Source organism: Salvelinus sp. IW2-2015, linkage group LG19 (genome assembly GCF_002910315.2).
Source record: "Salvelinus sp. IW2-2015 linkage group LG19, ASM291031v2, whole genome shotgun sequence".
NCBI classification, from domain to species: Eukaryota; Metazoa; Chordata; class Actinopteri; order Salmoniformes; family Salmonidae; genus Salvelinus; species Salvelinus sp. IW2-2015.
In genome coordinates, this window is record NC_036859.1 from 533,649 (window position 1) to 555,996 (window position 22,348).

Sequence of the window (22,348 nt, forward strand, 5' to 3'; positions counted from 1 at the left end):
CATAACGGCACAATCATTTGGGCTTGGTCTCATAAAATGTATTTTTAATGTAGGGTTCATCTAGCTCCGGTAGCGTCAGGCCTGAATTTTCATGCCGATCAAAGCTATCACTTCCGGTTTTGGCAGGAAATACCGGGATACCCGGGAGAAAAGTGATTTATTCTCAGGAGGGAACATTTAGTGTAAAATACAGGGAAAATATGAAATCTTATTACACACATCCTGTGGCTGTAATCAACTGAGAGTGCAGGGTGTTCCAGTGAGAACGTCGTTCCCCTAGTGGTCTTTATTCTCAGATTCGTGTATATGATATACATTGTGCTATAAATCCATCTGAGCAATATTGATACAGTGCAGTATATCTGTGTGAAATATGCAGAAATCTATGTTTATTACTTTGTCACGAGAATTATGTTCTCAATGTTCATAACCCTATTCAATTAAACTACTCGGTCTGCAACCCAGAATTTATAAGATACTGGTTGAATGAAACAGACGGAGGCCCAGCTATGATAGTCAAAATGTTTATTCACGAGAACGTTCTGAAGTCCACAATACAAAGACATCCATTTTATAGCGGCGCACATACTTCCACACAAACAGTAGGTATCCTACGCACATACTGTATCAATACCCAGCCGGCAAAGATTAGGGACCATGAGAAGCATTCCCTGTCCTCCCTCAAATCTCTGGGCCCTAGACAAGGTCGGCACCGAATCTGTGTTTAAGATACTATAGAGACATATTGTACAGATATATTGTTTTACCCTAATTCTGACTAAAACTACACACTTCATTTATTATAATTTTACTGACTAAGACGACAGACATCATTAATAATAATTTGATGATTCTAATGTATTTCATTGATGATTCTAATCAATTACATACAATTATATAGTTTCAGGGTGGAATATTCTAATCATTCATTTAAACATATAAATTCCATTCACATACTTATCCTCTCTTGGGTACGTGAGACGTTAGCGTCCCACCTCTTCAACAGCCAGTGAAACTGCTGGGCGCCAAATTCAAATACAGAAATACTCATTATAGAAATTCAGAAAATAAAACATATTTTACATTATCCATTATCCATTATCCAGGTTATCCAAGATGGCGTAGCAGTCGGATGTGTCTTTGTCCTGTCTGTCCCGTGTAAATAGTATTCGTATTTTTCGTATACATTTCTATTATATTTTAATTTCACTTTCCATCTAGGAACTGAATATACATTCCTACATTCCGCCTCACCCAATGTGGTACGGACTGCTATTTTTTTATACTTTAGAACCGTAACCCAATCAGAAGCTAGCCAGATAACTAGCTACTAGCTAGTAGTCAGTTAGCCACTGCTGCGGTCTCGCCCTTAACTCGGACACAGCCAGCTTCAATACCGGGCCAATACCTGCCAGTCTGCAAGCGCGATATCAACCCAGAGCATATAGGACTGCTTTTTCTCTACCACATCACCGGATTCCTGACGCAAGCTCTGGACAATTACACCGTATTATCACAGCTAGCTAGCTGCAACCGAGTGGCTACTACTGGCTAACACCTCTGTCCCGAAGCAAGCACCAGTTAGCCTTGAGCTAGCCTCGAGCTAGCCCATCTTGCCGGCTAGCCGAAGAGGTCTACCCGCAACTCTTGGGCTACAATACCTCTTTTGCCAATTGGACTGGACCTTTTTTTTGCCGACACAGAGCCCCCAATCCATCACAACTGGTGATTTTTTTTTGCCGCTGCTAGTAGCTTTTACCTTCTGCACAGACACCAGCCCTGTTATTAGCCTGGATATTACTCACCAATTTACCAGCATCGGACTGTCTCTCGACAACAACGCCGGATTCCTGCCGTAATCCCTGAGCCACTACTTTGATCCTCACAGCTAGCTTGCAGCTAGCGCAGTTAGCGCCACTGCCACGAAGCTAGCACCAGTTAGCAAACACAATTCTACAATTCACAACCTCTCTTTCGCCATTCGGCTTGGATTCTCTGGATTCTCTGTCGACACGACCACGTCTGAGCAGACCCCCTCCGTCTGAGCAGACCACCCCCCGGGCTTACTAACTTTAAACGCCGCGTGCTAGCTTAGTGGAGCCTCCCTGCTCCATCTACGGCTGCCCCTGGACACTATGATCACTTGGCTACATAGCTGATGCATGCTTGACTGTCCATTAATTCACGGTACTCCATTCTGTTTATTGTGTTTTATCTGTCGGCTCTGTGCTTTAACTCAGGATCTGTGTGTAGTTAATCCGACCCTCTCTGCCTAGTCGTCGCCATTTTTACCTGTTTGCTGTGTTTAGACTAGCACCCTGTTTTGCTGCTGTTATCTTACCTGTTGTTTTAGCTAGCTCTCCCAATCAAGACCTGCAATCACTTTATGCCTTATTGTATGTCTCTCTCAAATATCAATATGCCTTGCATACTGTTGTTCAGGCTAGTTTTCATTATCATTGTTTTGGTTTGCAATGGACCCTGTAGTTCCACTCTCCGTACCTCTGATACCCCCTTTGTCCACCCCCACACATGCGGTGACCTCACCCATTGAGACCAGCATGTCCAGAGATACAACCTCTCTTATCATCACCCAGTGCCTGGGCTTGCCTCCGCTGTACCCGCGCCCCTCCATACCCCTGTCTGCACATTATGCCCAGAATCTATTCTACCACGCCCATAAATCTGCTCCTTTTATTCTTTGCCCCAACGCTCTAGGCGACCAGTTTTGATAGCCTTTAGCCGCACCCTCATCTACTACTCCTCTGTTCCTCGGGTGATGTGGAGGTAAACCCAGGCCCTGCATGTCCCCAGTCACCCTCATTTGTTGACTCTGTGATCGAAAAAGCCTTGGCCTCATGCATGTCAACATCAGAAGCCTCCTCCTAAGTTTGCCTTACTCACCGCTTTAGCACACTCTGCCAATCCTGATGTCCTTGCCGTTTCCGAATCCTGGCTTAGGAAGGCCACCAAAATTCTGAGATTTCCATACCCAACTATAACACTTTCCGTCAAGATAGAACTGCCAAAGGGGGAGGAGTTGCAATCTACTGCAGAGATAGCCTGCAAAGTTCTGTCATACTTTCCAGGTCTATGCCCAAACAGTTCGAACTTCTAATTTTAAAAATTAATCTCTCCAGAAATAAGTCTCTCACTGTTGCCGCCTGCTACCGACCCCCTCAGCTCCCAGCTGTGCCCTGGACACCATCTGTGAATTGATCGCTCCCCATCTAGCTTCAGAGTTTGTTCGTTAGGTGACCTAAACTGGGATATGCTTAACACCCCGGCAGTCCTACAATCCAAGCTTGATGCCCTCAATCTCACACAAATCATCAAGGAACCCACCAGGTACAACCCTAAATCCGTAAACATGGGCACCCTAATAGACATTATCCTGACCAACCTGCCCTCCAAAACACCTCTGCTGTCTTCAATCAAGATCTCAGCGATCACTGCCTCATTGCCTGTATCCGCCACGGGTCCGCGGTCAAACGACCACCCCTCATCACTGTCAAACGCTCCCTAAAACACTTCTGCGAGCAGGCCTTTCTAATCGACCTGGCCCGGGTACCCTGGAAGGATATTGACCTCATCCCGTCAGTTGAGGATGCCTGGTCATTCTTTAAATGTTACTTCCTCACCATATGACAAGCATGCTCCGTTCAAAAAATGCAGAACCAAGAACAGATATAGCCCTTGGTTCACTCCAGACCTGACTGCCCTCGACCAGCACAAAAACATCCTGTGGCGAACTGCAATAGCATCGAAGAGCCCCCGCGATATGCAACTGTTCAGGGAAGTCAGAACCAATACACGCAGTCAGTCAGGAAAGCAAAGGCCAGCTTTTTCAAGCAGAAATTTGCATCCTGTAGCTCTAACTCCAAAAAGTTCTGGGATACTGTAAAGTCCATGGAGAACAAGAGCACCTCCTCCCAGCTGTCCACTGCACTGAGGCTAGGTAACACGGTCACCACCGATAAATCCGTGATAATCGAAGACTTCAACAAGCATTCTCAATGGCTGGCCATGCCTTCCTCCTGGCGACTCCAACCTTGGCCAACAGCCCCGCCCCCCCGCTGCTACTCGCCAAAGCCTCCCCAGCTTCTCCTTTACCCAAATCAGATAGCAGATGTTCTGAAAGAGCTGGAAAACCTGGACCCATACAAATCAGCTGGGCTTGACAATCTGGACCCTATCTGAAACTGTCCGCCGCCATTGTCGCACCCCCTATTACCAGCCTGTTCAACCTCTCCTTCGTATCATCTGAGATCCCCAAGGATTGGAAAGCTGCCGCGGTCATCCCCCCTTCAAAGGGGGAGACACCCTGGACCCAAACTGTTACAGACCTATATCCATCCTGCCCTGCCTATCTAAGGTCTTCGAAAGCCAAGTCAACAAACAGATCACTGACCATCTCGAATCCCACCGTACCTTCTCCGCTGTGCAATCCGGTTTCCGAGCCGTCACGGGTGCACCTCAGCCAGCTCAAGGTACTAAACGATATCATAACCGCCATCGATAAAAGACATTACTGTGCAGCCGTCTTCATCGACCTGGCCAAGGCTTTCGACTCTGTCAATCACCATATTCTTATCGCGAGACTCAGTAGCCTCGGTTTTTCTAATGACTGCCTTGCCTGGTTCCACAACTACTTTGCAGACAGAGTTCAGTGTGTCAAATCGGAGGGCATGTTGTCCGGTCCTCTGGCAGTCTCTATGGGGTACCACAGGGTTCAATTCTCGGGCCGACTCTTTTCTCTGTATACATCAATGATGTTGCTCTTGCTGCGGGCGATTCCCTGATCCACCTCTACGCAGACGACACCATTCTATATACTTCCGGCCCTTCCTTAGACACTGTGCTATCTAACCTCCAAACGAGCTTCAATGCCATACAACATCCTTCCGTGGCCTCCAACTGCTCTTAAACGCTAGTAAAACCAAATGCATGCTTTTCAACCGTTCGCTGCCTGCACCCGCAGCCCGACTAGCATCACCACCCTGGACGGTTCCGACCTAGAATATGTGGACATCTATAAGTACCTAGGTGTCTGGCTAGACTGCAAACTCTCCTTCCAGACTCATATCAAACATCTCCAATCCAAATCAAATCAAGAATCGGCTTTCTATTCCGCAACAAAGCCTCCTTCACTCACGCCGCCAAACTTACCCTAGTAAAACTGATATCCTACCGATCCTCGACTTCGCGATGTCATCTACAAAATAGCTTCTAACACTCTACTCAGCAAACTGGATGCAGTTTATCACAGTGCCATTCGTTTTGTTACTAAAGCACCTTATACGACCCACCACTGCGACCTGTATGCCCTAGTCGGCTGGCCCTCGCTACATGTTCGTCGTCAGACCCACTGGCTCCAGGTCATCTACAAGCTATGCTAGGTAAAGTGCCGCCTTATCTCAGTTCACTGGTCACGAGGCTACACCCACCCGCAGCACGCGCTCCAGCAGGTGTATCTCACTGATCATCCCTAAAGCTAAAACCTCATTTGGACGCCTTTCCTTCCAGTTCTCTGCTGCCTGCGACTGGAACGAATTGCAAAAATCTCTAAGTTGGAGACTTTTATCTCCCTCAACAACTTTAAAAAACTGCTATCCGAGCAGCTAACCGATCGCTGCAGCTGTACATAGTCCATCTGTAAACTACCCACCCAATTTACCTACCTCACCCCCATACTGCTTTTATTATTTTACTTTTCTGCTCTTTTGCACACCAGTATCTCTTCTTGCACATGATCATCTGATGATTTATCACTCCAGTGTTAATCTGCTAAATTGTAATATTCGATTTATTGCCTACCTCATGCCTTTTGCACACATTGTATATAGATTCTCTTTTTCTACCATGTTATTGACTTGTTTATTGTTTACTCCATGTGTAACTGCTTGTTGTCTGTTCACACTGCTATGCTTATCTTGGCCAGGTCGCAGTTGCAAATGAGAACTTGTTTTCAACTAGCCTACCTGGTTAAATAAAGGTTAAATAAAAAAATAAAATAAAAAATAAGTTTAAAGATTAACTTCTTGTGAATCCAACCACGGTGTCAGATTTTTAAAAAATGCCTTACGGCGAATGCATACCTTACGATATTTGAAAACATAGCCCACTAGACAAATCATTACAAACAGTAACCAGCCAGGTAGAACAGTTACACAATGAAATAGAGATAAAATGAATCCCTTACCTTTGATGATCTTCATATGGTTGCACTCAGCAGACATTCATTACTCAATAAATTTTCCTTTTGTTCGATAAGTCTCTTTATACACAAAAACCTCAGTTTTGTTCGCGCGTTTTCTTCAGTAATCCACAGGCTCAAACGCAGTCAAAACAGGAAGACAAAAAATCCAAATTGTATCCGTAAAGTTCATAGAAACATGTCAAACGATGTTTATATTCAAACCTCAGGTTGTTTTTAGCCTAAATAATCGATACTATTTCAACCGGACAATAACGTCGTCAATTTAAAAGGTAAACAAGAGACGCACTCTCTCGGTCGCGCTCATGAAAAAGCTCTGTGACACTTTAGGGTCCACTCATTCAGACTGCTCTTACTTCTTCATTTTTCAGAATATAAGCCTGAAACAATTTCTAAAGACTGTTGACATCTAGTGGAAGGCATAGAAACTTCAATTTGAGTCCTAAGTCAATGGATACTGTAATGGCATTGAATAGAAAACGACAAAACCAAAACATTAACTACTTCCTGAAAGGATTTTTCTCAGTTTATCACCTGTCAAATCAGTTCTGTTATACTCAGACACTATTTTAACAGTTTTGGAAACTTTAAAGTGTTTTCTATCCAAATCTACCAGTTATATGCATATCATATCTTCTGGGCCCGAGAAGCAGGCAGTTTAATTCGGGCATGCATTTCATCCAAAATTCCGAATGCTGCCCCCTATCCTAGAGAAGTTAAGATAAAAAAAGATGTGGAGCATGTATGGAAGTCAATATTTTATAACTTTTCATAGAAAGCCTGGTTTGGAGAGCTCTACCGTATTGCTCTATTTATTATTAAAAATGTGTCCCAAATGGCACCCCATTCCCTATGTAGTGCACAACCTTTGAACAGGGCCCATAGGACTCTGGTCAAAAGTAGTGCAAACTATGTATGGAATAGAGTGCCATTGGCCCTGATCAAAAGTAATGCACTATGTAGGGAATACGGTGACATTTGGGACGAACATTACATGCTGACCAAACCGAATGCACGCGTTCACATGTTGATTTTGTACCCCCACACCAGACACGATCAGGACACGCAGGTTGAAATATCAAAACAAACTCTGAACCAATGATATTCATTTGGGGACATATCGAAAAGCATTAAACATTCATGGCAATGTAGCTAGCTAGCTTGCTGTTGTTAGCTAATTTGTCCTGTGATATTAACATTGGGTTGTTATTTTAAATGAAATGCACAAGGTCCTCTACTCCTACAATTAATTCATAAATAAAACGGTAAACCGAATTCCTTTCTCGTCATCTCTCCTCCTTCCACAGGCTTCTTTTTTACATCTTTGGACTTTAATATGGCGGTTGGCAACCAACTTTACAGTGCATTACTACAACCGACTGGAGTGTGGATGTCAGTTCATCTTTCAATCACCCACGTGGGTATATACTCCTACACACCAATGAGGAGATGGGAGAGGCCGGACTTGCAGCGCGTTGAGTGTCACAAATAGAACCTATTTCTATTTTAGCGCCTGGCCACGCAGGACCTCGCTGAGGCGTGTGAGCAGTGTGGGTGCAATGATTGAATAACGTGTATGTGTACATTTATTTTTGCAACACTCTCGCACGCGATGCGAGCGGTGTGGTCAGCATGTTAGTGTCAAACAGAGTTAATCTCTAGTCTCTGACGCAAGGCATTCTGGTACTTGCGTCAATAGCGTATTCCAATACAACAGAAATATGTACATAGTTCTCTCAATCTCCATCACATGAATTTTAATACAAGTACTCTTACATATGTAAATAACTGTAAAATAAAATATCTTTAGATACAGCTCCATGAATTAACTGCAAACATTAACTCTGTAACCCATTAAAGTCCATAAGCCTGTACTCCAGCAATACAGATGCTAAAAGCATGTCTTCATATTTTCTCTTTATTTTCTGTCAATTGTCTCTCTATTTTCTCTTTTTTTCTGTCTAAGTGTATTGAGATTTTTTTTTATTGTTTCAATTAAAATACTCTCTGTCACTCTGCTCAGGAGTACTTTCATTTAGAAGACGCTGAGAATCTCAGACATGAGTTCGAGAGGCTTCATCAGGCCATGGAGATGGTGGGATTCCTGCCCTCCACTAAGAAACAGTACGTATGGATATTTCTAGGGTTAACCTCTTCAGGCGAGCGAGACAGAGTGTGTGCGACGAAGAGAGAAAGAGTGAAGTAGACAGAGGGAGACAAACTATAGTTTATAGAGATATCTCAGAAACCTTATCCTCTCCTCTTTACGTCCCCTGTACCATACTCTTTTCATCTGTCATGATCCCTGATATTATCTTTTTCATGAAGAGTTTCTGCCACAGTCACACCTGATGGAACTAAAACAGTCCGTATGTAACAGTGCAACTCTCCAAGAACTCCACCGCTCTCTCCCATTTCCGCAGCAGGTTAGAGCTTGTCAGTCCTAGCAGGAGAAAAATGCAGGGAACATTTCAGCAGCAGACATCTGATCATGGCCTTAGGGTGTGTCAGGTGGAACAGTAGAACTTAGTTGCTCACCTGGTGGCCTACTGTGGCTGTTTCTCAATGTAAATTTATGGTAGCTTGTAAACGATTATGCGTGTATATATGTATTGTACCCTTGAAATAAGGATGATGCCATAACTCATACTACTAGCCAGTGAGAGGCGCTCATGGTGTGTGAAACTGTTATCCAGGTGTATTGCGACCCTATGTTTTCTTGTGCAGGATATGATCAGTAATCCTGGTGTATTGTATAATAATCGTGTGTTTCTGTGTAGGATATTTTCCATGCTCTCTGCCATCCTGTATCTGGGCAACGTGACGTACAACCAATCGGAAGACGGCCAGGGGCTGGAAGCGGGGCCAGCAGATGTCCTCTCAACCCTGTCTGACCTGCTCAAGGTAGAGGAATCAATCAGTCAGTCAATATATTTATTGTGTAATCATTCAATCAATCATTATCTTTAGTCTCACCTGCTTAGAGGAACACCTGTACACAGCGTTAACTGACAATCTGCTCTGTTCTCATAGGTCAAACAGGAGTTGCTGGTGGAGGCTTTGACCAAGAGGAAACAAACAACAGCCAATGACAAATTAGTGTTACACTACACTCTCAAAGAAGTAGGGGTTCTAACACCAGTTACATTTATTTGACTTTTTCTTCCTCACATGACATGAGGGAAAACTCCAGAATGTAGTTATAGCCAGGACCTGGATATTTTCCTTGTCATGTCACGTGTCGTCAGAAAAAAATTGGTGCCCTGGTATTGTGGACTTATATGGCTCTTGTTAGCTTTGCAGCCTTTTTTTGGGGTGTTTCTTGCTGTTATCCTATAGGCCATAACGATTGGTGTCTTGTCGTTGTCCTACCCAGGCTGTGACTACTGTTGTCTTGTTGTTGTCCTACCCAGGCTGTGACTACTGTTGTCTTGTTGTTGTCCTACCCAGGCTGTAAATATTGTCGTCTTGTTATTGTCCTACCCAGGCTGTGACAATCATTGTCTTGTTATTGTCCTTCCTAGGCTGTGACAGCGCGGGACTCCATGGCCAAGTCTCTGTACAGCTCTCTGTTTGACTGGATTGTCCTGCACATCAACCACGCTCTGCTCAACAGACGAGACATGGAGGAGGCCGTCTCTGTAAGACAACCATTCACTGTACTAACCCTAACCCAGAGACAACCCTAACCTAACCCTTTCACTGCAGCTTTAAAGCCACAGTCTGTAACTTTCACTTCCAGTAAAAAGTGCTGCCCCTGCATTTGTTTGACAACCTTTCACTGTACTAACCCTAACCCAGACAACCCTAACCTAACCCTTTCACTGCAGCTTTAAAGCCACGATCTGTAACTTCACTTCCAGTAAAAAGTGCTGCCCTGCATTTGTTTGACAACCTTTCACTGTACTAACCCTAACCCAGAGACAACCCTAACCTAACCTTTCACTGCAGCTTTAAAGCCACATCTGTAACTTTCACTTCCAGTAAAAAGTGCTCCCCTGCATTTGTTTGACAACCTTTCACTGACTAACCCTAAACCCAGAGACAACCCTAACCTAACCCTTTCACTGCAGCTTTAAAGCCACGATCTGTAACTTTCACTTCCAGTAAAAAGTGCTGCCCCTGCATTTGTTTGACAACCTTTCAACGCAGCTTTAGAAAGTATTAGTTTGACTTTTATTATTACACATTTAACTTTTCAATTTTCTCAATTTTCTTTCTCTGCATTGTTGGGAAGGGCCCGTTAAGTAAGCAGGGAAAAATGTATTTATATTAAGATTATTTTTAGTGTTTGTCCATAGGTATCCTGGATATATTTGGTTTTGAGGATTTCCAGACGAATAGCTTTGAACAGTTCTGCATCAACTACGCCAACGAGAAACTACAGTATTACTTCAACCAGCACATCTTCAAGCTGGAGCAGGTGAGCTCTATAAGGGAAAGGAAAGGGGGATAAGTCGTCAGTCGCACAACTGAATGCACTATAAACCCTTCACCCCATTAAAAAGGGTCCCTTCATGTGAAGTTAAATCAGCTCTAATTGGGAGTCAATCGTCATTTATTCATTCATCCACCCATCTATTCACGCATCCATCCGTCCATCCATCTATTCCAGAAGGAGTACCAGGCAGAGGGGATCAGCTGGAGTACCATAGACTACACGGACAACCTGGGCTGTATCCATCTGATCAGCCAGAAACCCACTGGGCTTTTCCACCTACTGGATGAGGAGAGCAAGTAAGTCTGGGAGGGCCAAGAGTTTGAACCTAAAACTAGGGCCCAGAGTGTTTCTAGTCAGGTCACGTGGTCAGGAAAATCTCCTGGCCCTGTCTGCAAGGGCTGTATCTCAGTAGTCTGTAGTTACGTCTTGTCTTGTACCTTTATCACCACTGATTTAGAGGAAGTGGACAGGTGAAAAGAAGCTTACTGGTTGGCTTCCTCTATTGCTTTTGTCTAACCCAGTCTTTGTGTCCTTAGTCTCCCTCAGGCCACGGATGACACTCTGCTGAACAAGTTCAAGCAGCAGCATCAAGACAACCCATACTTCGTCCCCACCACAGTGATGTTACCAGCCTTCGTCATCCAACACTTCGCTGGGAAGGTCAAATACCAGATCAAGGTAGAGAAAGGGCAAGGGGAGCAACCTATTAGTCTACACTGTCAGTCGAAAGGACATCACACAGCTAACTGTCCTGCTTCCAACCCTTTCTTTGTCCTGTCTTCCTCCTCTCATTGTGTCCCTCTCCCTCTACATCTCCTTCCTCTCCTCCTTCCTCCATCCCTCTTCCTCTCTACCTCCCTGTGTCTCTCTCTCCCTTCTCAACCCCTCTCCCTCGTCATCTCCTCTCATTCCCTCTCTCTACCTCTCCTCTTCCCCTCCTCTCCTTATCACGATCAGGATTTCCGGAAGAAGAACACGGATCACATGCGTCCGGACATCGTGGCATTGCTACGTAGCAGCGAGCGGGCATTCATGCGTCAGCTGATTGGGTCAGACCCGGTGGCAGTGTTCCGATGGGGCATCCTCCGGGCCACCATACGCATCATAGCGGCCTTCAACGAGGCCGGAAGCCGCCGGGCAGTCCCAGGTAGACTTCACTTTAGATACCCTCTCTCCTAGACCTGTCCAATCAGGGTATTTCACGTTTACATGAACTGGCCGGGCAGGAGAAAACTGTGCTCTTTTTATGAGCATATAACTGGTCAAGAGTTTTTAGTTGTGAGTCTCTTGAGATATGACTTGCTACACTTTGGTGGCAACGATGATGATAAGATGACTAACATGGCAAGGCCTGTTTACTCTACAGGTCTGGTGGAACGCACCTCCCGTCGGTCCATAGGGGAACTGAAGAGGAGACCGAGCTCGGCTCTGCAGAGACTGTCCAGGCAAGAGGAGAGAGACTATGCTGCCACTCGTTACAGTTGCAACGTTATAGTTGAGCATGTTTCACCTTCATCTAAAGAGAAGAGGCAGAAGGCCTTAGTCCAGGGGTGTGCTATCGTATCCACAGAGGGCTGATGTAGGGGCAGGTTTTTGTTCCAGCCAAACGCATCAAATCAAAGTTTGTTGGTCAGATGTGCCAAATACAACAGGTGTGGACTTTACAGTGTGTGGGAGTGTCAGTGTAGAAATAAATAATTAAGGGGGTCAATGTAAACAGTCCGGGTAGCCATTTGATTACCGGTTTGACAGTCTTATGGCTTGGGGGTAGAAGCTGTTCAGGAGCCTTTTGGTCCCAGACTTGGCATTCCGGTACCGCTTGCCGTGTGGTAGCAGAGAGAACAGTCTATGACTTCGGTGGCTGGAGTCTTTGACAATTTTTGGGGCCTTCCTCTGACACTGCCTGATATAGAGGTACTGGATGGCAGGAAGTTTGGCCCCAGTGATGTACTGGGTTGTACATGCTACCCTCTGTAGCGTCTTGCGGTCGTATGATGAGCACTTGCCATAGAAAGCGGTGATGCAGCCAGTCAAGATGCTTTCAATGGTGCAGCTGTGGAATCTTTTGAGGATCTGACGGCTCATGCCAAATCTTCTCAGGCTCCTTCACGACTGTGCTGGTGTGTTTGGACCATGATAGGTTCTGATTGATGTGGTCACCGAGGAACTTGAAGCTCTCGAACTGCTCCTCTACAGCCCCGTCGATGTTTCTTGTAGTCCACGACGAGCTCCTTGGTCCTTCCCACGTTGAGAGAGAGGATGTTATGCTGGCACCACACTGCCAGGTCTCTGACCTACTTCCTATAGGCTGTCTCATCGTTGTCAGTGATCAATCCTACCACTCGTGTCGTCGGCAATCTTAATGATGGTGTTGGAGTCGTGCGTGGCCGCAGTCGTGGGTGTACAGGAATTACAGGAGGGGACTGAGCACGCACCCCTGAGGGAGCCCCCGTGTTGAGGGTCAGCGTGACGGATGTGTTGTTGCCTACCCTCACCACCTGGGGTGGCCCGTCGGGATCCGTTTTCAGAGGGATGTGTTCAGTCCCAGGGTTCTTAGCAGCTTAGTGATGAGTTTGGAGGACACTATGGTGTTGAATGTGAACAGCAATCTCACGTAGGTGTTCCTTTTGTCCAGGTGTGGAGTGCAATAGAGATTGCGTCATCTGATTCAACTAACATGTTTCTCCACCCACAGCTCCCAACTGGACTTCTCGTTCGATCGGTCCGATGACAATCCTCTGGAGGTGATCGAGGACATCTTTGCCAACTACGAGAAAAAGAAGTAAGTGGACTGGAGGGAAAAAAGCAGGAGCCAGGTTATTGATGGGGATGTTACATACTGCACATTATCAACAAGAAACTATGCTGAAAACTAGCCTGCTGTAGCCAACTCTATCATTGTCAAGCCATGAATACATAACAATTGTCATCCATCTTGCCTGTAAAATCCAGGTCACCACCATCTCTCTGTCTTTTCTCCCCATAGGAAGAGCAAGGCCAGCAAGCACAAGCAGCTCATTCCTACGGTAATGTATTAGTAGTTTCTTGGGTCTTTTTATTGGTTTATGTTACTTCTGTACTGTCTTTACAGTTCACATAGACTGGACAGTCTCCTGGCCCTATGTATAAGCATATTACAATACTGTGTCATTGTAGTTGTGTAACAATGTGTGGTGATGATTGATTGATTGATGTAGTACGTCCTACAGAATCTGATGAACACTCGGTCCCTGAAGCACATCGTCGGCCTGACGCTCCATGACCGCGCCTCCCGCTCTCTGCTCCACCCACATCAGAGGAAGAAAACACCCAGCATCAGCGCTCAGTTCCAGGTCTGCTTGCCCAACACACACGCAGGCCGCATGCACACACACATGCAGGCACACACACCAGCCTCCTCCCACTGAGAGCTGACCAGAACAATGAGCTTGTCTTAGCATTGTGTGTATGTCATTAAAACTCCATTAAAGATCACTAATGGAGGCTGTAAACAGCATTCCCTCAGCTAACTGGTGTGATATATTGTAATGTTATTCTGCAGGCGTCTCTCAATAAGCTGCTGGAGACTGTGGGGAAAGCAGAGCCTTTCTTCATCCGCTGTATCCGTTCCAATGCTGAGAAGGTAGGATTACATGTACTGTATAAAGATTGTCTATGTCTGTCCCTTAAAGAAAAGGTCACATCATTTTACGTGATATTTCACATGTGATTTCTTTTTTTTTGTTGAGCACTTCACATGTGGTCATGTGAAATTCATGTGGTTTTTCCGTAAGGGAATACCTAGGACGATACAGTAGTTACCAGGGTTGGGGTCAATTCCATTTAAATTAAGAAAGTAAACCAAATTCCAATTCAGAATTTTTCTATTTGAAAAGCATTGAAGAGAATTTGAATTTGTGTACTTCCTGAATTGAACCCAACCCTTATATTTATTTGCATAATGGCAATTTTAGCACAGGGGTTTTCAAATTTCCTCCAGGACCCCCAGACATATCACAATTTTGTATCCCTAAACTAGCACACCTGATTCACCTAGTCAATGGCTTGATGATTACTTGACAAGTTGAATCAGGTTAGCTGGCTCTGGGAATATTTCAAAAACATGGAATGTCTGGGGTCCCCGAGGAACGGTTTGAAAACCCCTGATTTAGCGGACGCTTAAGTCACTACTGATGACAGAATTTCTCTGTTTAATGCATTGGGATGCAACTCTTTGTGTTCCTTGTAGAAGGAGATGCTGTTTGACAATGCTCTGGTGCAACAGCAGCTGAGGTGCACAGGCATGTTGGAGACGGTACGCATCCAGAAGTCTGGCTACAATGCCAAGTTCACCTTCGCGGAGTTCCTAGAGCAGTTCAAAGTGTTGCTGCCTAAAGAAGCCACCACAGCACCAGAGGACATAGCTAACCTGCTGCAGAAGATGGGCCTAGGACAGAGCACGTACCAGATTGGGAAAACCAAGGTAACACTTTACATCATAGCCATTATAGCCTCCATAGAAAAGCTGAAAAGTGATTAGTAATTCTTGCTTAAACAACTAAAATCATAATTTGACTTTATATTAAACATGTAGTCCCATCTAAATGTCCTTTTTCTCCCAGGTGTTCCTGAAGGAGAGGGAGAAGCAGCATCTCCAGGACACCCTGAACAAGGAAGTGATGCGTCACATCATCATCCTGCAGCGCTGGTTCAGGGCCTGTCTCAGCAGGAGCCACTTCCTCTACAAGAAAGATGCCGCCATCAGAATACAGGTTTGTACCTATATGGCAGAAACCATGATCACACTGGTAACTATTGATTAAAATCACAACAACGTGTACAAGACCGATCCCAGCCCTTGTAAAATAATTTTCAGGGAGCGCTGTATAGAAAGCCCCTGTGTGATAGGGTAAGATTAATGTATTTTTACAGCGGTGCGGCTACTGTGTCCTAGCCCAATTTCCCCTCGGAGATAACAAAGTTGATCTCATCTTCTCCTATAGCGATGTTGGCGTGCGTTCCGGGCGGACACCAGATGCCGTGCGGCCACAGTGATCCAGGCAGCGTGGCGAGGCTCTCGGAAGAGGACCGACTACCTGAGAAAGAGGAACAGCATCAAGAAGATGCAGACACTGCTCAGGAACAAACGAGGTCCAAACAGGTACTAAGACTCATCTTTTTATATCCTAAAAATGTACAATAGAACTTTGAACTTCAGGGCCCTGAGTTTTTCTGACCAGCACAAATCTGACCCTACTTCTAGCTCAATGGCTGAGGTAGAGAAGCCCACACCTCCCCAGCTACCTTCCAAGCCCCAGCCCCCGCCCAAGCTGCAGCCCAAGCACCATACCCAGCACCAGAGAAGCCTGGAGAGGAAGGAGCTGAGGAGGCAGCACAGTTTGGAACCAAGCCCCAATAGGAGCCTCCACCCAGGCCCAGAGGTTAACAGACAGCAGGCTACCCAGAGGAACACAGAATTGAAGAAGAGAGAGGGTAGAGGCTTTCCACCTCTCAGCAGACCTCTCTCCCTTCCCCTAGACCTCAAGGCTGGCAGGTACGATTCTCTCCCATCCCTCACCTCTCTCCCGCTCACCCCATCCTTCACCTCTGACCTATCCACTGTGATAGCTGATGTGTGGTGACCTTTATGGTGCAGAATGGCTGCCATGGCAGTGGCATCCCCCAGGTGGTTGCTCTCTACATATTGGTAGTGGATGAAGTGAGTGCCCAGTCTCCCACCCACCTCAATGCAAGTTAAGTGTTTTTAGCACCTGCTGAAAAATATTATGTAAATGTCTTATTATTCAATGTAAAGTGTTTTGTTAGGTGGAAAAGCACCATACCATTCAAACGTTTGGACACCTACTCATTCAAGGGTTTTTCTTTATTTTACTATTTTCTACTTTGTAGAATAATAGTGAAGACGTCAAAACTGTGAAATAACACATATGGAATCATGTAGTAACCATTTTTTTAAACAAATCAAAATAGATTTTATATTTGAGCTTCTTCAAAGTAGCCACCTTTTTGCCTTGATGACAGCTTTGCACACTCTTGGCATTCTCTCAACCAGCTTCACCTGGAATGCTTTTCCAACAGTCTTGAAGGAGTTCCCACATATGCTGAGCACTTGTTGGATGCTTTTCCTTCACTCTGCGGTCCAACTCATCCCAAACCATCTCAATTGGGTTAAGGTTGGGTGATTGTGGAGGCCATCTAATGCAGCACTCCATCACTCTCCTTCTTGGTCAAATAGCTCTTACACAGCCTGGAGGTGTTTTGGGTCATTGTCCTGTTGAAAAACAAATGATAGTCCCACTAAGTGCAAACCAGATGGGATGGCGCATCGCTGCAGAATGCTGTGGTAACCATGCTGGTTAAGTGTGCCTTGAATTCTAAATAAATCAGACAGTGTCACCAGCTAGGCACTCCCACACCATCACACCTCCATGCTTCACGGTGGGAACCACACATGCTGAGATCATCTGATGAGTCCAAATTTGGACTCATCAGACCAAAGGACAGATTTCCACCGGTCTAATGTCCATTGCTCTTTTTTTCTTGGCCCAAGCAAGTCTCTTCTTTGTATTGGTGTCCTTTGGTAGTGGTTTCTTTGCAGCAATTCGACCATGAAGGCCTGATTCACGCAGTCTCCTCTGAAGAGTTGATGTTGAGATGTGTCTGTTACTTGAACTCTGTGAAGCATTTATATGGCTGCAATCTGAGGCTGGTAACTCTAATGAACTTATCCTCTGCAGCAGAGGTTATTCTTTGTCTTCCTTTCCTGTGGCGGTCCTCATGAGAGCCAGTTTCATCATAGAGCTTGATGGTTTTTGCGACTGCACTTGAAGAAACGTTCAAAGTTCTTGAAATGTTCCAGATTGACTGACCTTCATGTCTTAAAGTAATGATGGACTGTCGTTTCTCTTTGCATATTTGAGCTGTTCTTGCCATAATATGGACTTGGTCTTTTACCAAATAGGGCTGTCTTCTGTACACCATCCCTACCTTGTCACAACACAATTGATTGGCTCAAACCCATTAAGAAGGAAATGAATTCCACAAATTAACTTAACAAGGCACACCTGTTAATTGAAATGCATTCCAGGTGACCTACCTCATGAAGCTGGTTGAGAGAATGCCAAGAGTGTGCAAAGCTGTCAAGGCAAAGGGTGCCTACTTTGAAGAATCTAAAATATACAATGTAGAAAATAGCAAAAATAAAGAAAAACCCTTGATTGAGTAGGGGTGTCAACTTTTGACTGGTACTGTAAATCCAATCCATATTATGTTTTTTTAACAGGGATGGAGAGGGGGCGCTCACCAGCCTGTCCCCTTACACAGGCACCCTGGAGCGCTACTCCCACTTGGAGGATATCAAGGAGCATGCAAAGAGGTGGAAGAGCAGGAGGGAGGGAAGACATCCGGAGGACTCCAGCCCTGAGATCCAGCGGCCCAGGGATAAACGCATGGCGGGGTTGCTGCTGTATGACATATTATTATGTGATGTTATCATAATGTTATGTCCAGTGGTGAAGTGGAGAGTAAACGCCATTTATGCACCGGTGTTGACTCACCTATTGCGGGAAAAGGCATTGAAAGTATAGGGAGTGTTACTTTACTCACCGCGGACATTGTTTACCCACCTATTTTCTTACCGCTACATCACTGGTTAGGTCATGTCTTAGTGTTTCTCTCAACCAAGACCCTTCAATGTCCCCTCAATATGATCTTGGATCACTAGGTAGATATATATCAAGTTGTTTCTTTCCCCATTCTCTGATGTATCTTTCTTTCATCAATATCTTCTAGCAATGTCTTGAATTCTAACAGAGTTTACAGTTGACATATTTCTATCTCTTAACTCAGGAACCGAGGGAAGTCTATCTCGCTGGACAACGTGTCCAAGCTAAGCTCCTCAGGGTCAGGCTCGGACAGCTCTTCCTCCATTACTGAGGTACTACTACTCTACTATTGTTCCTTCATACACGTTAGATATGTACTACTGAGGTATTCTTTTCTCGTAATGTAGTTATTACTATTACACTACTACACCATTACGTATCACAGCTCTCCCTCTGCCACTGAGGTACTCTGGTCTCATACTGTATGTGACTGTCATTAATGTTATTCTATTGCCTCATTACTTATCACACACACAGGTACAGTTGATGTCGTAAGTTGACATACACCTTAGCCAAATACATTTAAACTCAGTTTTTCAAAATTCCTGACATTTTAATCCTGGTAAAAATTCACTGTCTTAGGTCAGTTAGGATCACCGCTTTATTTTAAGAATGTGAAATGTCAGAATTATAGTAGAGAGAATTATTTATTTCATCACATTCCCAGTGGGTCAGAAGTTTACATACATTCAATAACATTTTACATTTACATTTTAGTCATTTAGCAGACGCTCTTATCCAGAGCGACTTACAGTAGAGTGCATACATTTTATTACATTTTTTTTTTACATACTGAGACAAGGATATCCCTACCGGCCAAGAGCAGACGCTCTTATCCAGAGCGACTTACAGTAGAGTGCATACATTTTATTACATTTTTTACATACTGAGACAAGGATATCCCTACCGGCCAAACCCTCCCTACCGGCCAAACCCTCCCTAACCCGGACAACGCTATGCCAATTGTGCGTCGCCCCACGGATCTCCCGGTTGCGGCCGGCTGCGACAGAGCCTGGGCGCGAACCCAGCCCAGCCTGGGCGTGAACCCAGAGACTCTGGTGGCGAAGCTAGCACTGCGATGCAGTGCCCTAGACCACTGCACCACCCAATAAGTATTTGGTAGCATTTCCTTTAAATTGTTTAACTTGGGTCAAACGTTTCGGGTAGCCTTCCACAAGCTTCCCACAATAAGATGGGTGAATTTTGGTCCATTCATCCTGACAGAGCTGGTGTAACTGAGTCAGGTTTGTAGGCCTCCTTGCTCGCACACGCTTTTTCAGTTCTGCCGACACATTTTCTATAGGATTGAGGTCAGAGCTTTGTGCCACTCCAATACCTTGACTTTGTTGTCCTTAAGCCATTTTGCCACAACTTTGGAAGTATGCTTGGGGTCATTGTCCATTTGGAAGACCCATTTGCGACCAAGCTTTAACTTCCTGACTGATGTCTTGAGATGTTGCTTCAATATATCCACATACATTTCCTGCCCCATCTACTTTGTGAAGTGCACCAGTCCCTCCTGCAGCAAAGCACCCCCACAACGTGATGCTGCCACCCCCGTGCTTCACGGTTGGGATGGTGTTCTTCGGCTTGCAAGCCTCCCCCTTTTACCTCCAAACATAACGATGGTCATTATGGCCAAACTGTTCTATTTTTGTTTCATCAGACCAGAGGATATTTCTCCAAAAAGTACTATCTTTGTCCCCATGTACAGACTGTAGTCTGGCTTTTTTATGGCGGTTTTGGAGCAGTGGCATCTTCCTTGCTGAGTGGCGTTTCAGGTTATGTCGATATAGGACTCGTGTAAACTTCTAACCCACTGGAATTGTGATTAAGTGAAATAATCTGTTTGTAAACAATTGTTGGAAAAATTACTTGTGTCATGCACAAAGTAGATGTCCTAACCAACTTGCCAAAACTATAGTTTGTTAACTAAAATTAAGAAATTTGTGGAGTGGTTGAAAAATGAGTTTATCATACTTGCCCAAACCTACATGTTCCCGCAGTATCCAAACTCATCTTGTTTGTTCTCAATTTAAAAAATATCTAACTTATCATTTGGATATTTCTAGGGCTTGTTATACTTTATGCCAATTGTTCTGTTTTATCTGTAGCCCACATTTTTTCAATACTTAAATAATAATGCCTTTGATTCATCCACTGTCTTAATGATCATGTGATTTCCAGGTTTTAAAGTGAAATTTAAAAAAGATTCTACTTCATATTCATCATCTCCAGCACCACCAACATATGAAGTAAAACATTTAAAAAAAAGAATATTCCCAATTAGGGAATGTTTTTAAATTTTTTATTACTGATGACAAAAGAATGGTCCAACCCACTGCACCCTCATATGCCATGTCTTGAAATAGTTGGATTAAAAGTAAACTTACATTGTAAATCTTCTGATAGCCACTTTCTAACTCTTAAGAAAATTCTACATGCTACCACCTGTTTCAAAATGTATTTTTCCCATTTTGTTCCTACTGAACACAACCCTTGGACAGTGAGGGGTCTCTCAGTCCCTCAACTCACCCGTGCCTCTTGACCTCTCCTGGCCACCATAGGTCAGGGTGCGCTCCTGCAAGCGGCCCAATCACAAGCGGAGGTTAGCCTACGCCCGCAGCGGGCTGATGTTTAACCTTAAGGGGTCCCAGGAGAGCGAGTTTTGGAGCTTCCCCCTCCCCCCCATGAGCCCCTCACCGGGGGTCAGTGGCATGGGCCAGTCCAACCAATCAGAGGTCAACATCTGTCCACGCAAACCTGAGGTCCAGGTACCAACCGGCCTGACAATGGAAAACTACGGGCCCTGGCACTGCACGCTGACTGACTCTTGCTGTGCATGCACTGCAGGCTTTGTGTATGTTAAGACAGGGTCTCATCTCCGCTCGTCTCACAGTGCCCGGCTGGATGGGTCTGCAATGTTCTACAGTGTTCTGCGGGTTCTATATACTGGCTTCTCTTCTTAAGGCCAGGGAAAGACCCAGAAAACAGAGCTAGTCACAACCATGAACCATCCACCTAAACACAGTGGCTGGATGGCTCTGGCTGCTGCAGCTTGTTTCTGACCTTTTTTGTCACAATGTTGAGGCAACACCATCAAAACCATGTACAGTTCACATCCCAGTGATACAAGTTCAATGTTATGGGAGTAGTACCGGTAATGGGATTAGTTCCCCAGTTGTCCTTGTGTGTATTCCCTCTTGGTAGAGAGAGAGAATAATTGTTTTGTTCTACAAACTATAGCCTCTCATATAGCACACAGGTTTGTGGCAATCAAGATACACAATGATAACTAATATTTTAGTCTGGGATGGTCATTGCTGCCCTCAATTGGCTACAGCAAAAAAGGTCATAGGTCAGGCGGAGGTTAGGCTCATGATGCTGCGGAAGGTGTAAACATGGGTTAAGAGGGAGTTTCCACCGTATTCCTTTATCTCATTCCATTCCTTTGACGTCCATGGTGGGAGATTACTGTAAGAGAGCACTCTTCGGGGAGCAGGAAGGGGGAGAGACTGAACTCGGCTATGGGTGTGGTGGCTGCAGGCAGACAGGCGTTCCTGCTGGGGAATGGGTACTAACCAATGATGTATATACATCCGTGATTGATTATGCTATGTATTGGCCAATGAGCGGCTTTGAAGCCATTGGCCGCCACATTGGTACTCCTCAGAAGGAGCAGTCCTCCATAGGAATGAATGGAATTCTACAGTATTTCAATCAAATGTTTCAAGGACCAAATACCTGTATTTAAGTATTTCTTTGTTGTAGTGGGGACAGTAGCATTAGTACTCTCTAAAAATGATACTTTAAGGAAAATGTTGAAATATATTTTTAGTTTATTTTTATGTTCATTTCACATAATATAATTTTAAAGAATGCTTTAAAGCTAGAAATCCGCAGCTAAAACAATAACTAAGCGGCCACTCGGCCTTTGTTTTGGTAAAAAAGCGGAGGGATCGATGCTATGAATGCAATGACTGATCATTGAGGTAATTGTTTTTTTTAACCATGTTTTGAGGATGT

The 22,348-nt window shown here is 44.7% G+C and overlaps 1 protein-coding gene across 8 annotated transcripts in view; it reads left to right on the forward strand.

The window, feature by feature from the left end:
* Positions 1 to 22,348, forward strand: part of myo9b (myosin IXb) — a 74,606-nt gene that overhangs the window by 32,667 nt on the left and 19,591 nt on the right. For 7 of the 8 annotated variants that reach the window (XM_024009398.3, XM_024009405.3, XM_024009403.3 and 4 more), the window contains exons 6-25: positions 8,241 to 8,341; positions 8,998 to 9,121; positions 9,251 to 9,340; positions 9,742 to 9,858; positions 10,506 to 10,640; positions 10,833 to 10,954; positions 11,195 to 11,336; positions 11,616 to 11,805; positions 12,025 to 12,103; positions 13,354 to 13,440; positions 13,645 to 13,684; positions 13,868 to 13,990; positions 14,200 to 14,280; positions 14,887 to 15,120; positions 15,260 to 15,409; positions 15,641 to 15,798; positions 15,901 to 16,191; positions 17,941 to 18,123; positions 18,507 to 18,594; positions 20,890 to 21,096. In XM_024009398.3, coding sequence (XP_023865166.1) covers positions 8,241 to 8,341; positions 8,998 to 9,121; positions 9,251 to 9,340; positions 9,742 to 9,858; positions 10,506 to 10,640; positions 10,833 to 10,954; positions 11,195 to 11,336; positions 11,616 to 11,805; positions 12,025 to 12,103; positions 13,354 to 13,440; positions 13,645 to 13,684; positions 13,868 to 13,990; positions 14,200 to 14,280; positions 14,887 to 15,120; positions 15,260 to 15,409; positions 15,641 to 15,798; positions 15,901 to 16,191; positions 17,941 to 18,123; positions 18,507 to 18,594; positions 20,890 to 21,096 — 2,742 coding nt within the window. The remainder of the gene's footprint in view (positions 1 to 8,240; positions 8,342 to 8,997; positions 9,122 to 9,250; positions 9,341 to 9,741; positions 9,859 to 10,505; positions 10,641 to 10,832; positions 10,955 to 11,194; positions 11,337 to 11,615; positions 11,806 to 12,024; positions 12,104 to 13,353; positions 13,441 to 13,644; positions 13,685 to 13,867; positions 13,991 to 14,199; positions 14,281 to 14,886; positions 15,121 to 15,259; positions 15,410 to 15,640; positions 15,799 to 15,900; positions 16,192 to 17,940; positions 18,124 to 18,506; positions 18,595 to 20,889; positions 21,097 to 22,348) is intronic. The other variant, XM_024009406.3, reaches the window with a different exon arrangement.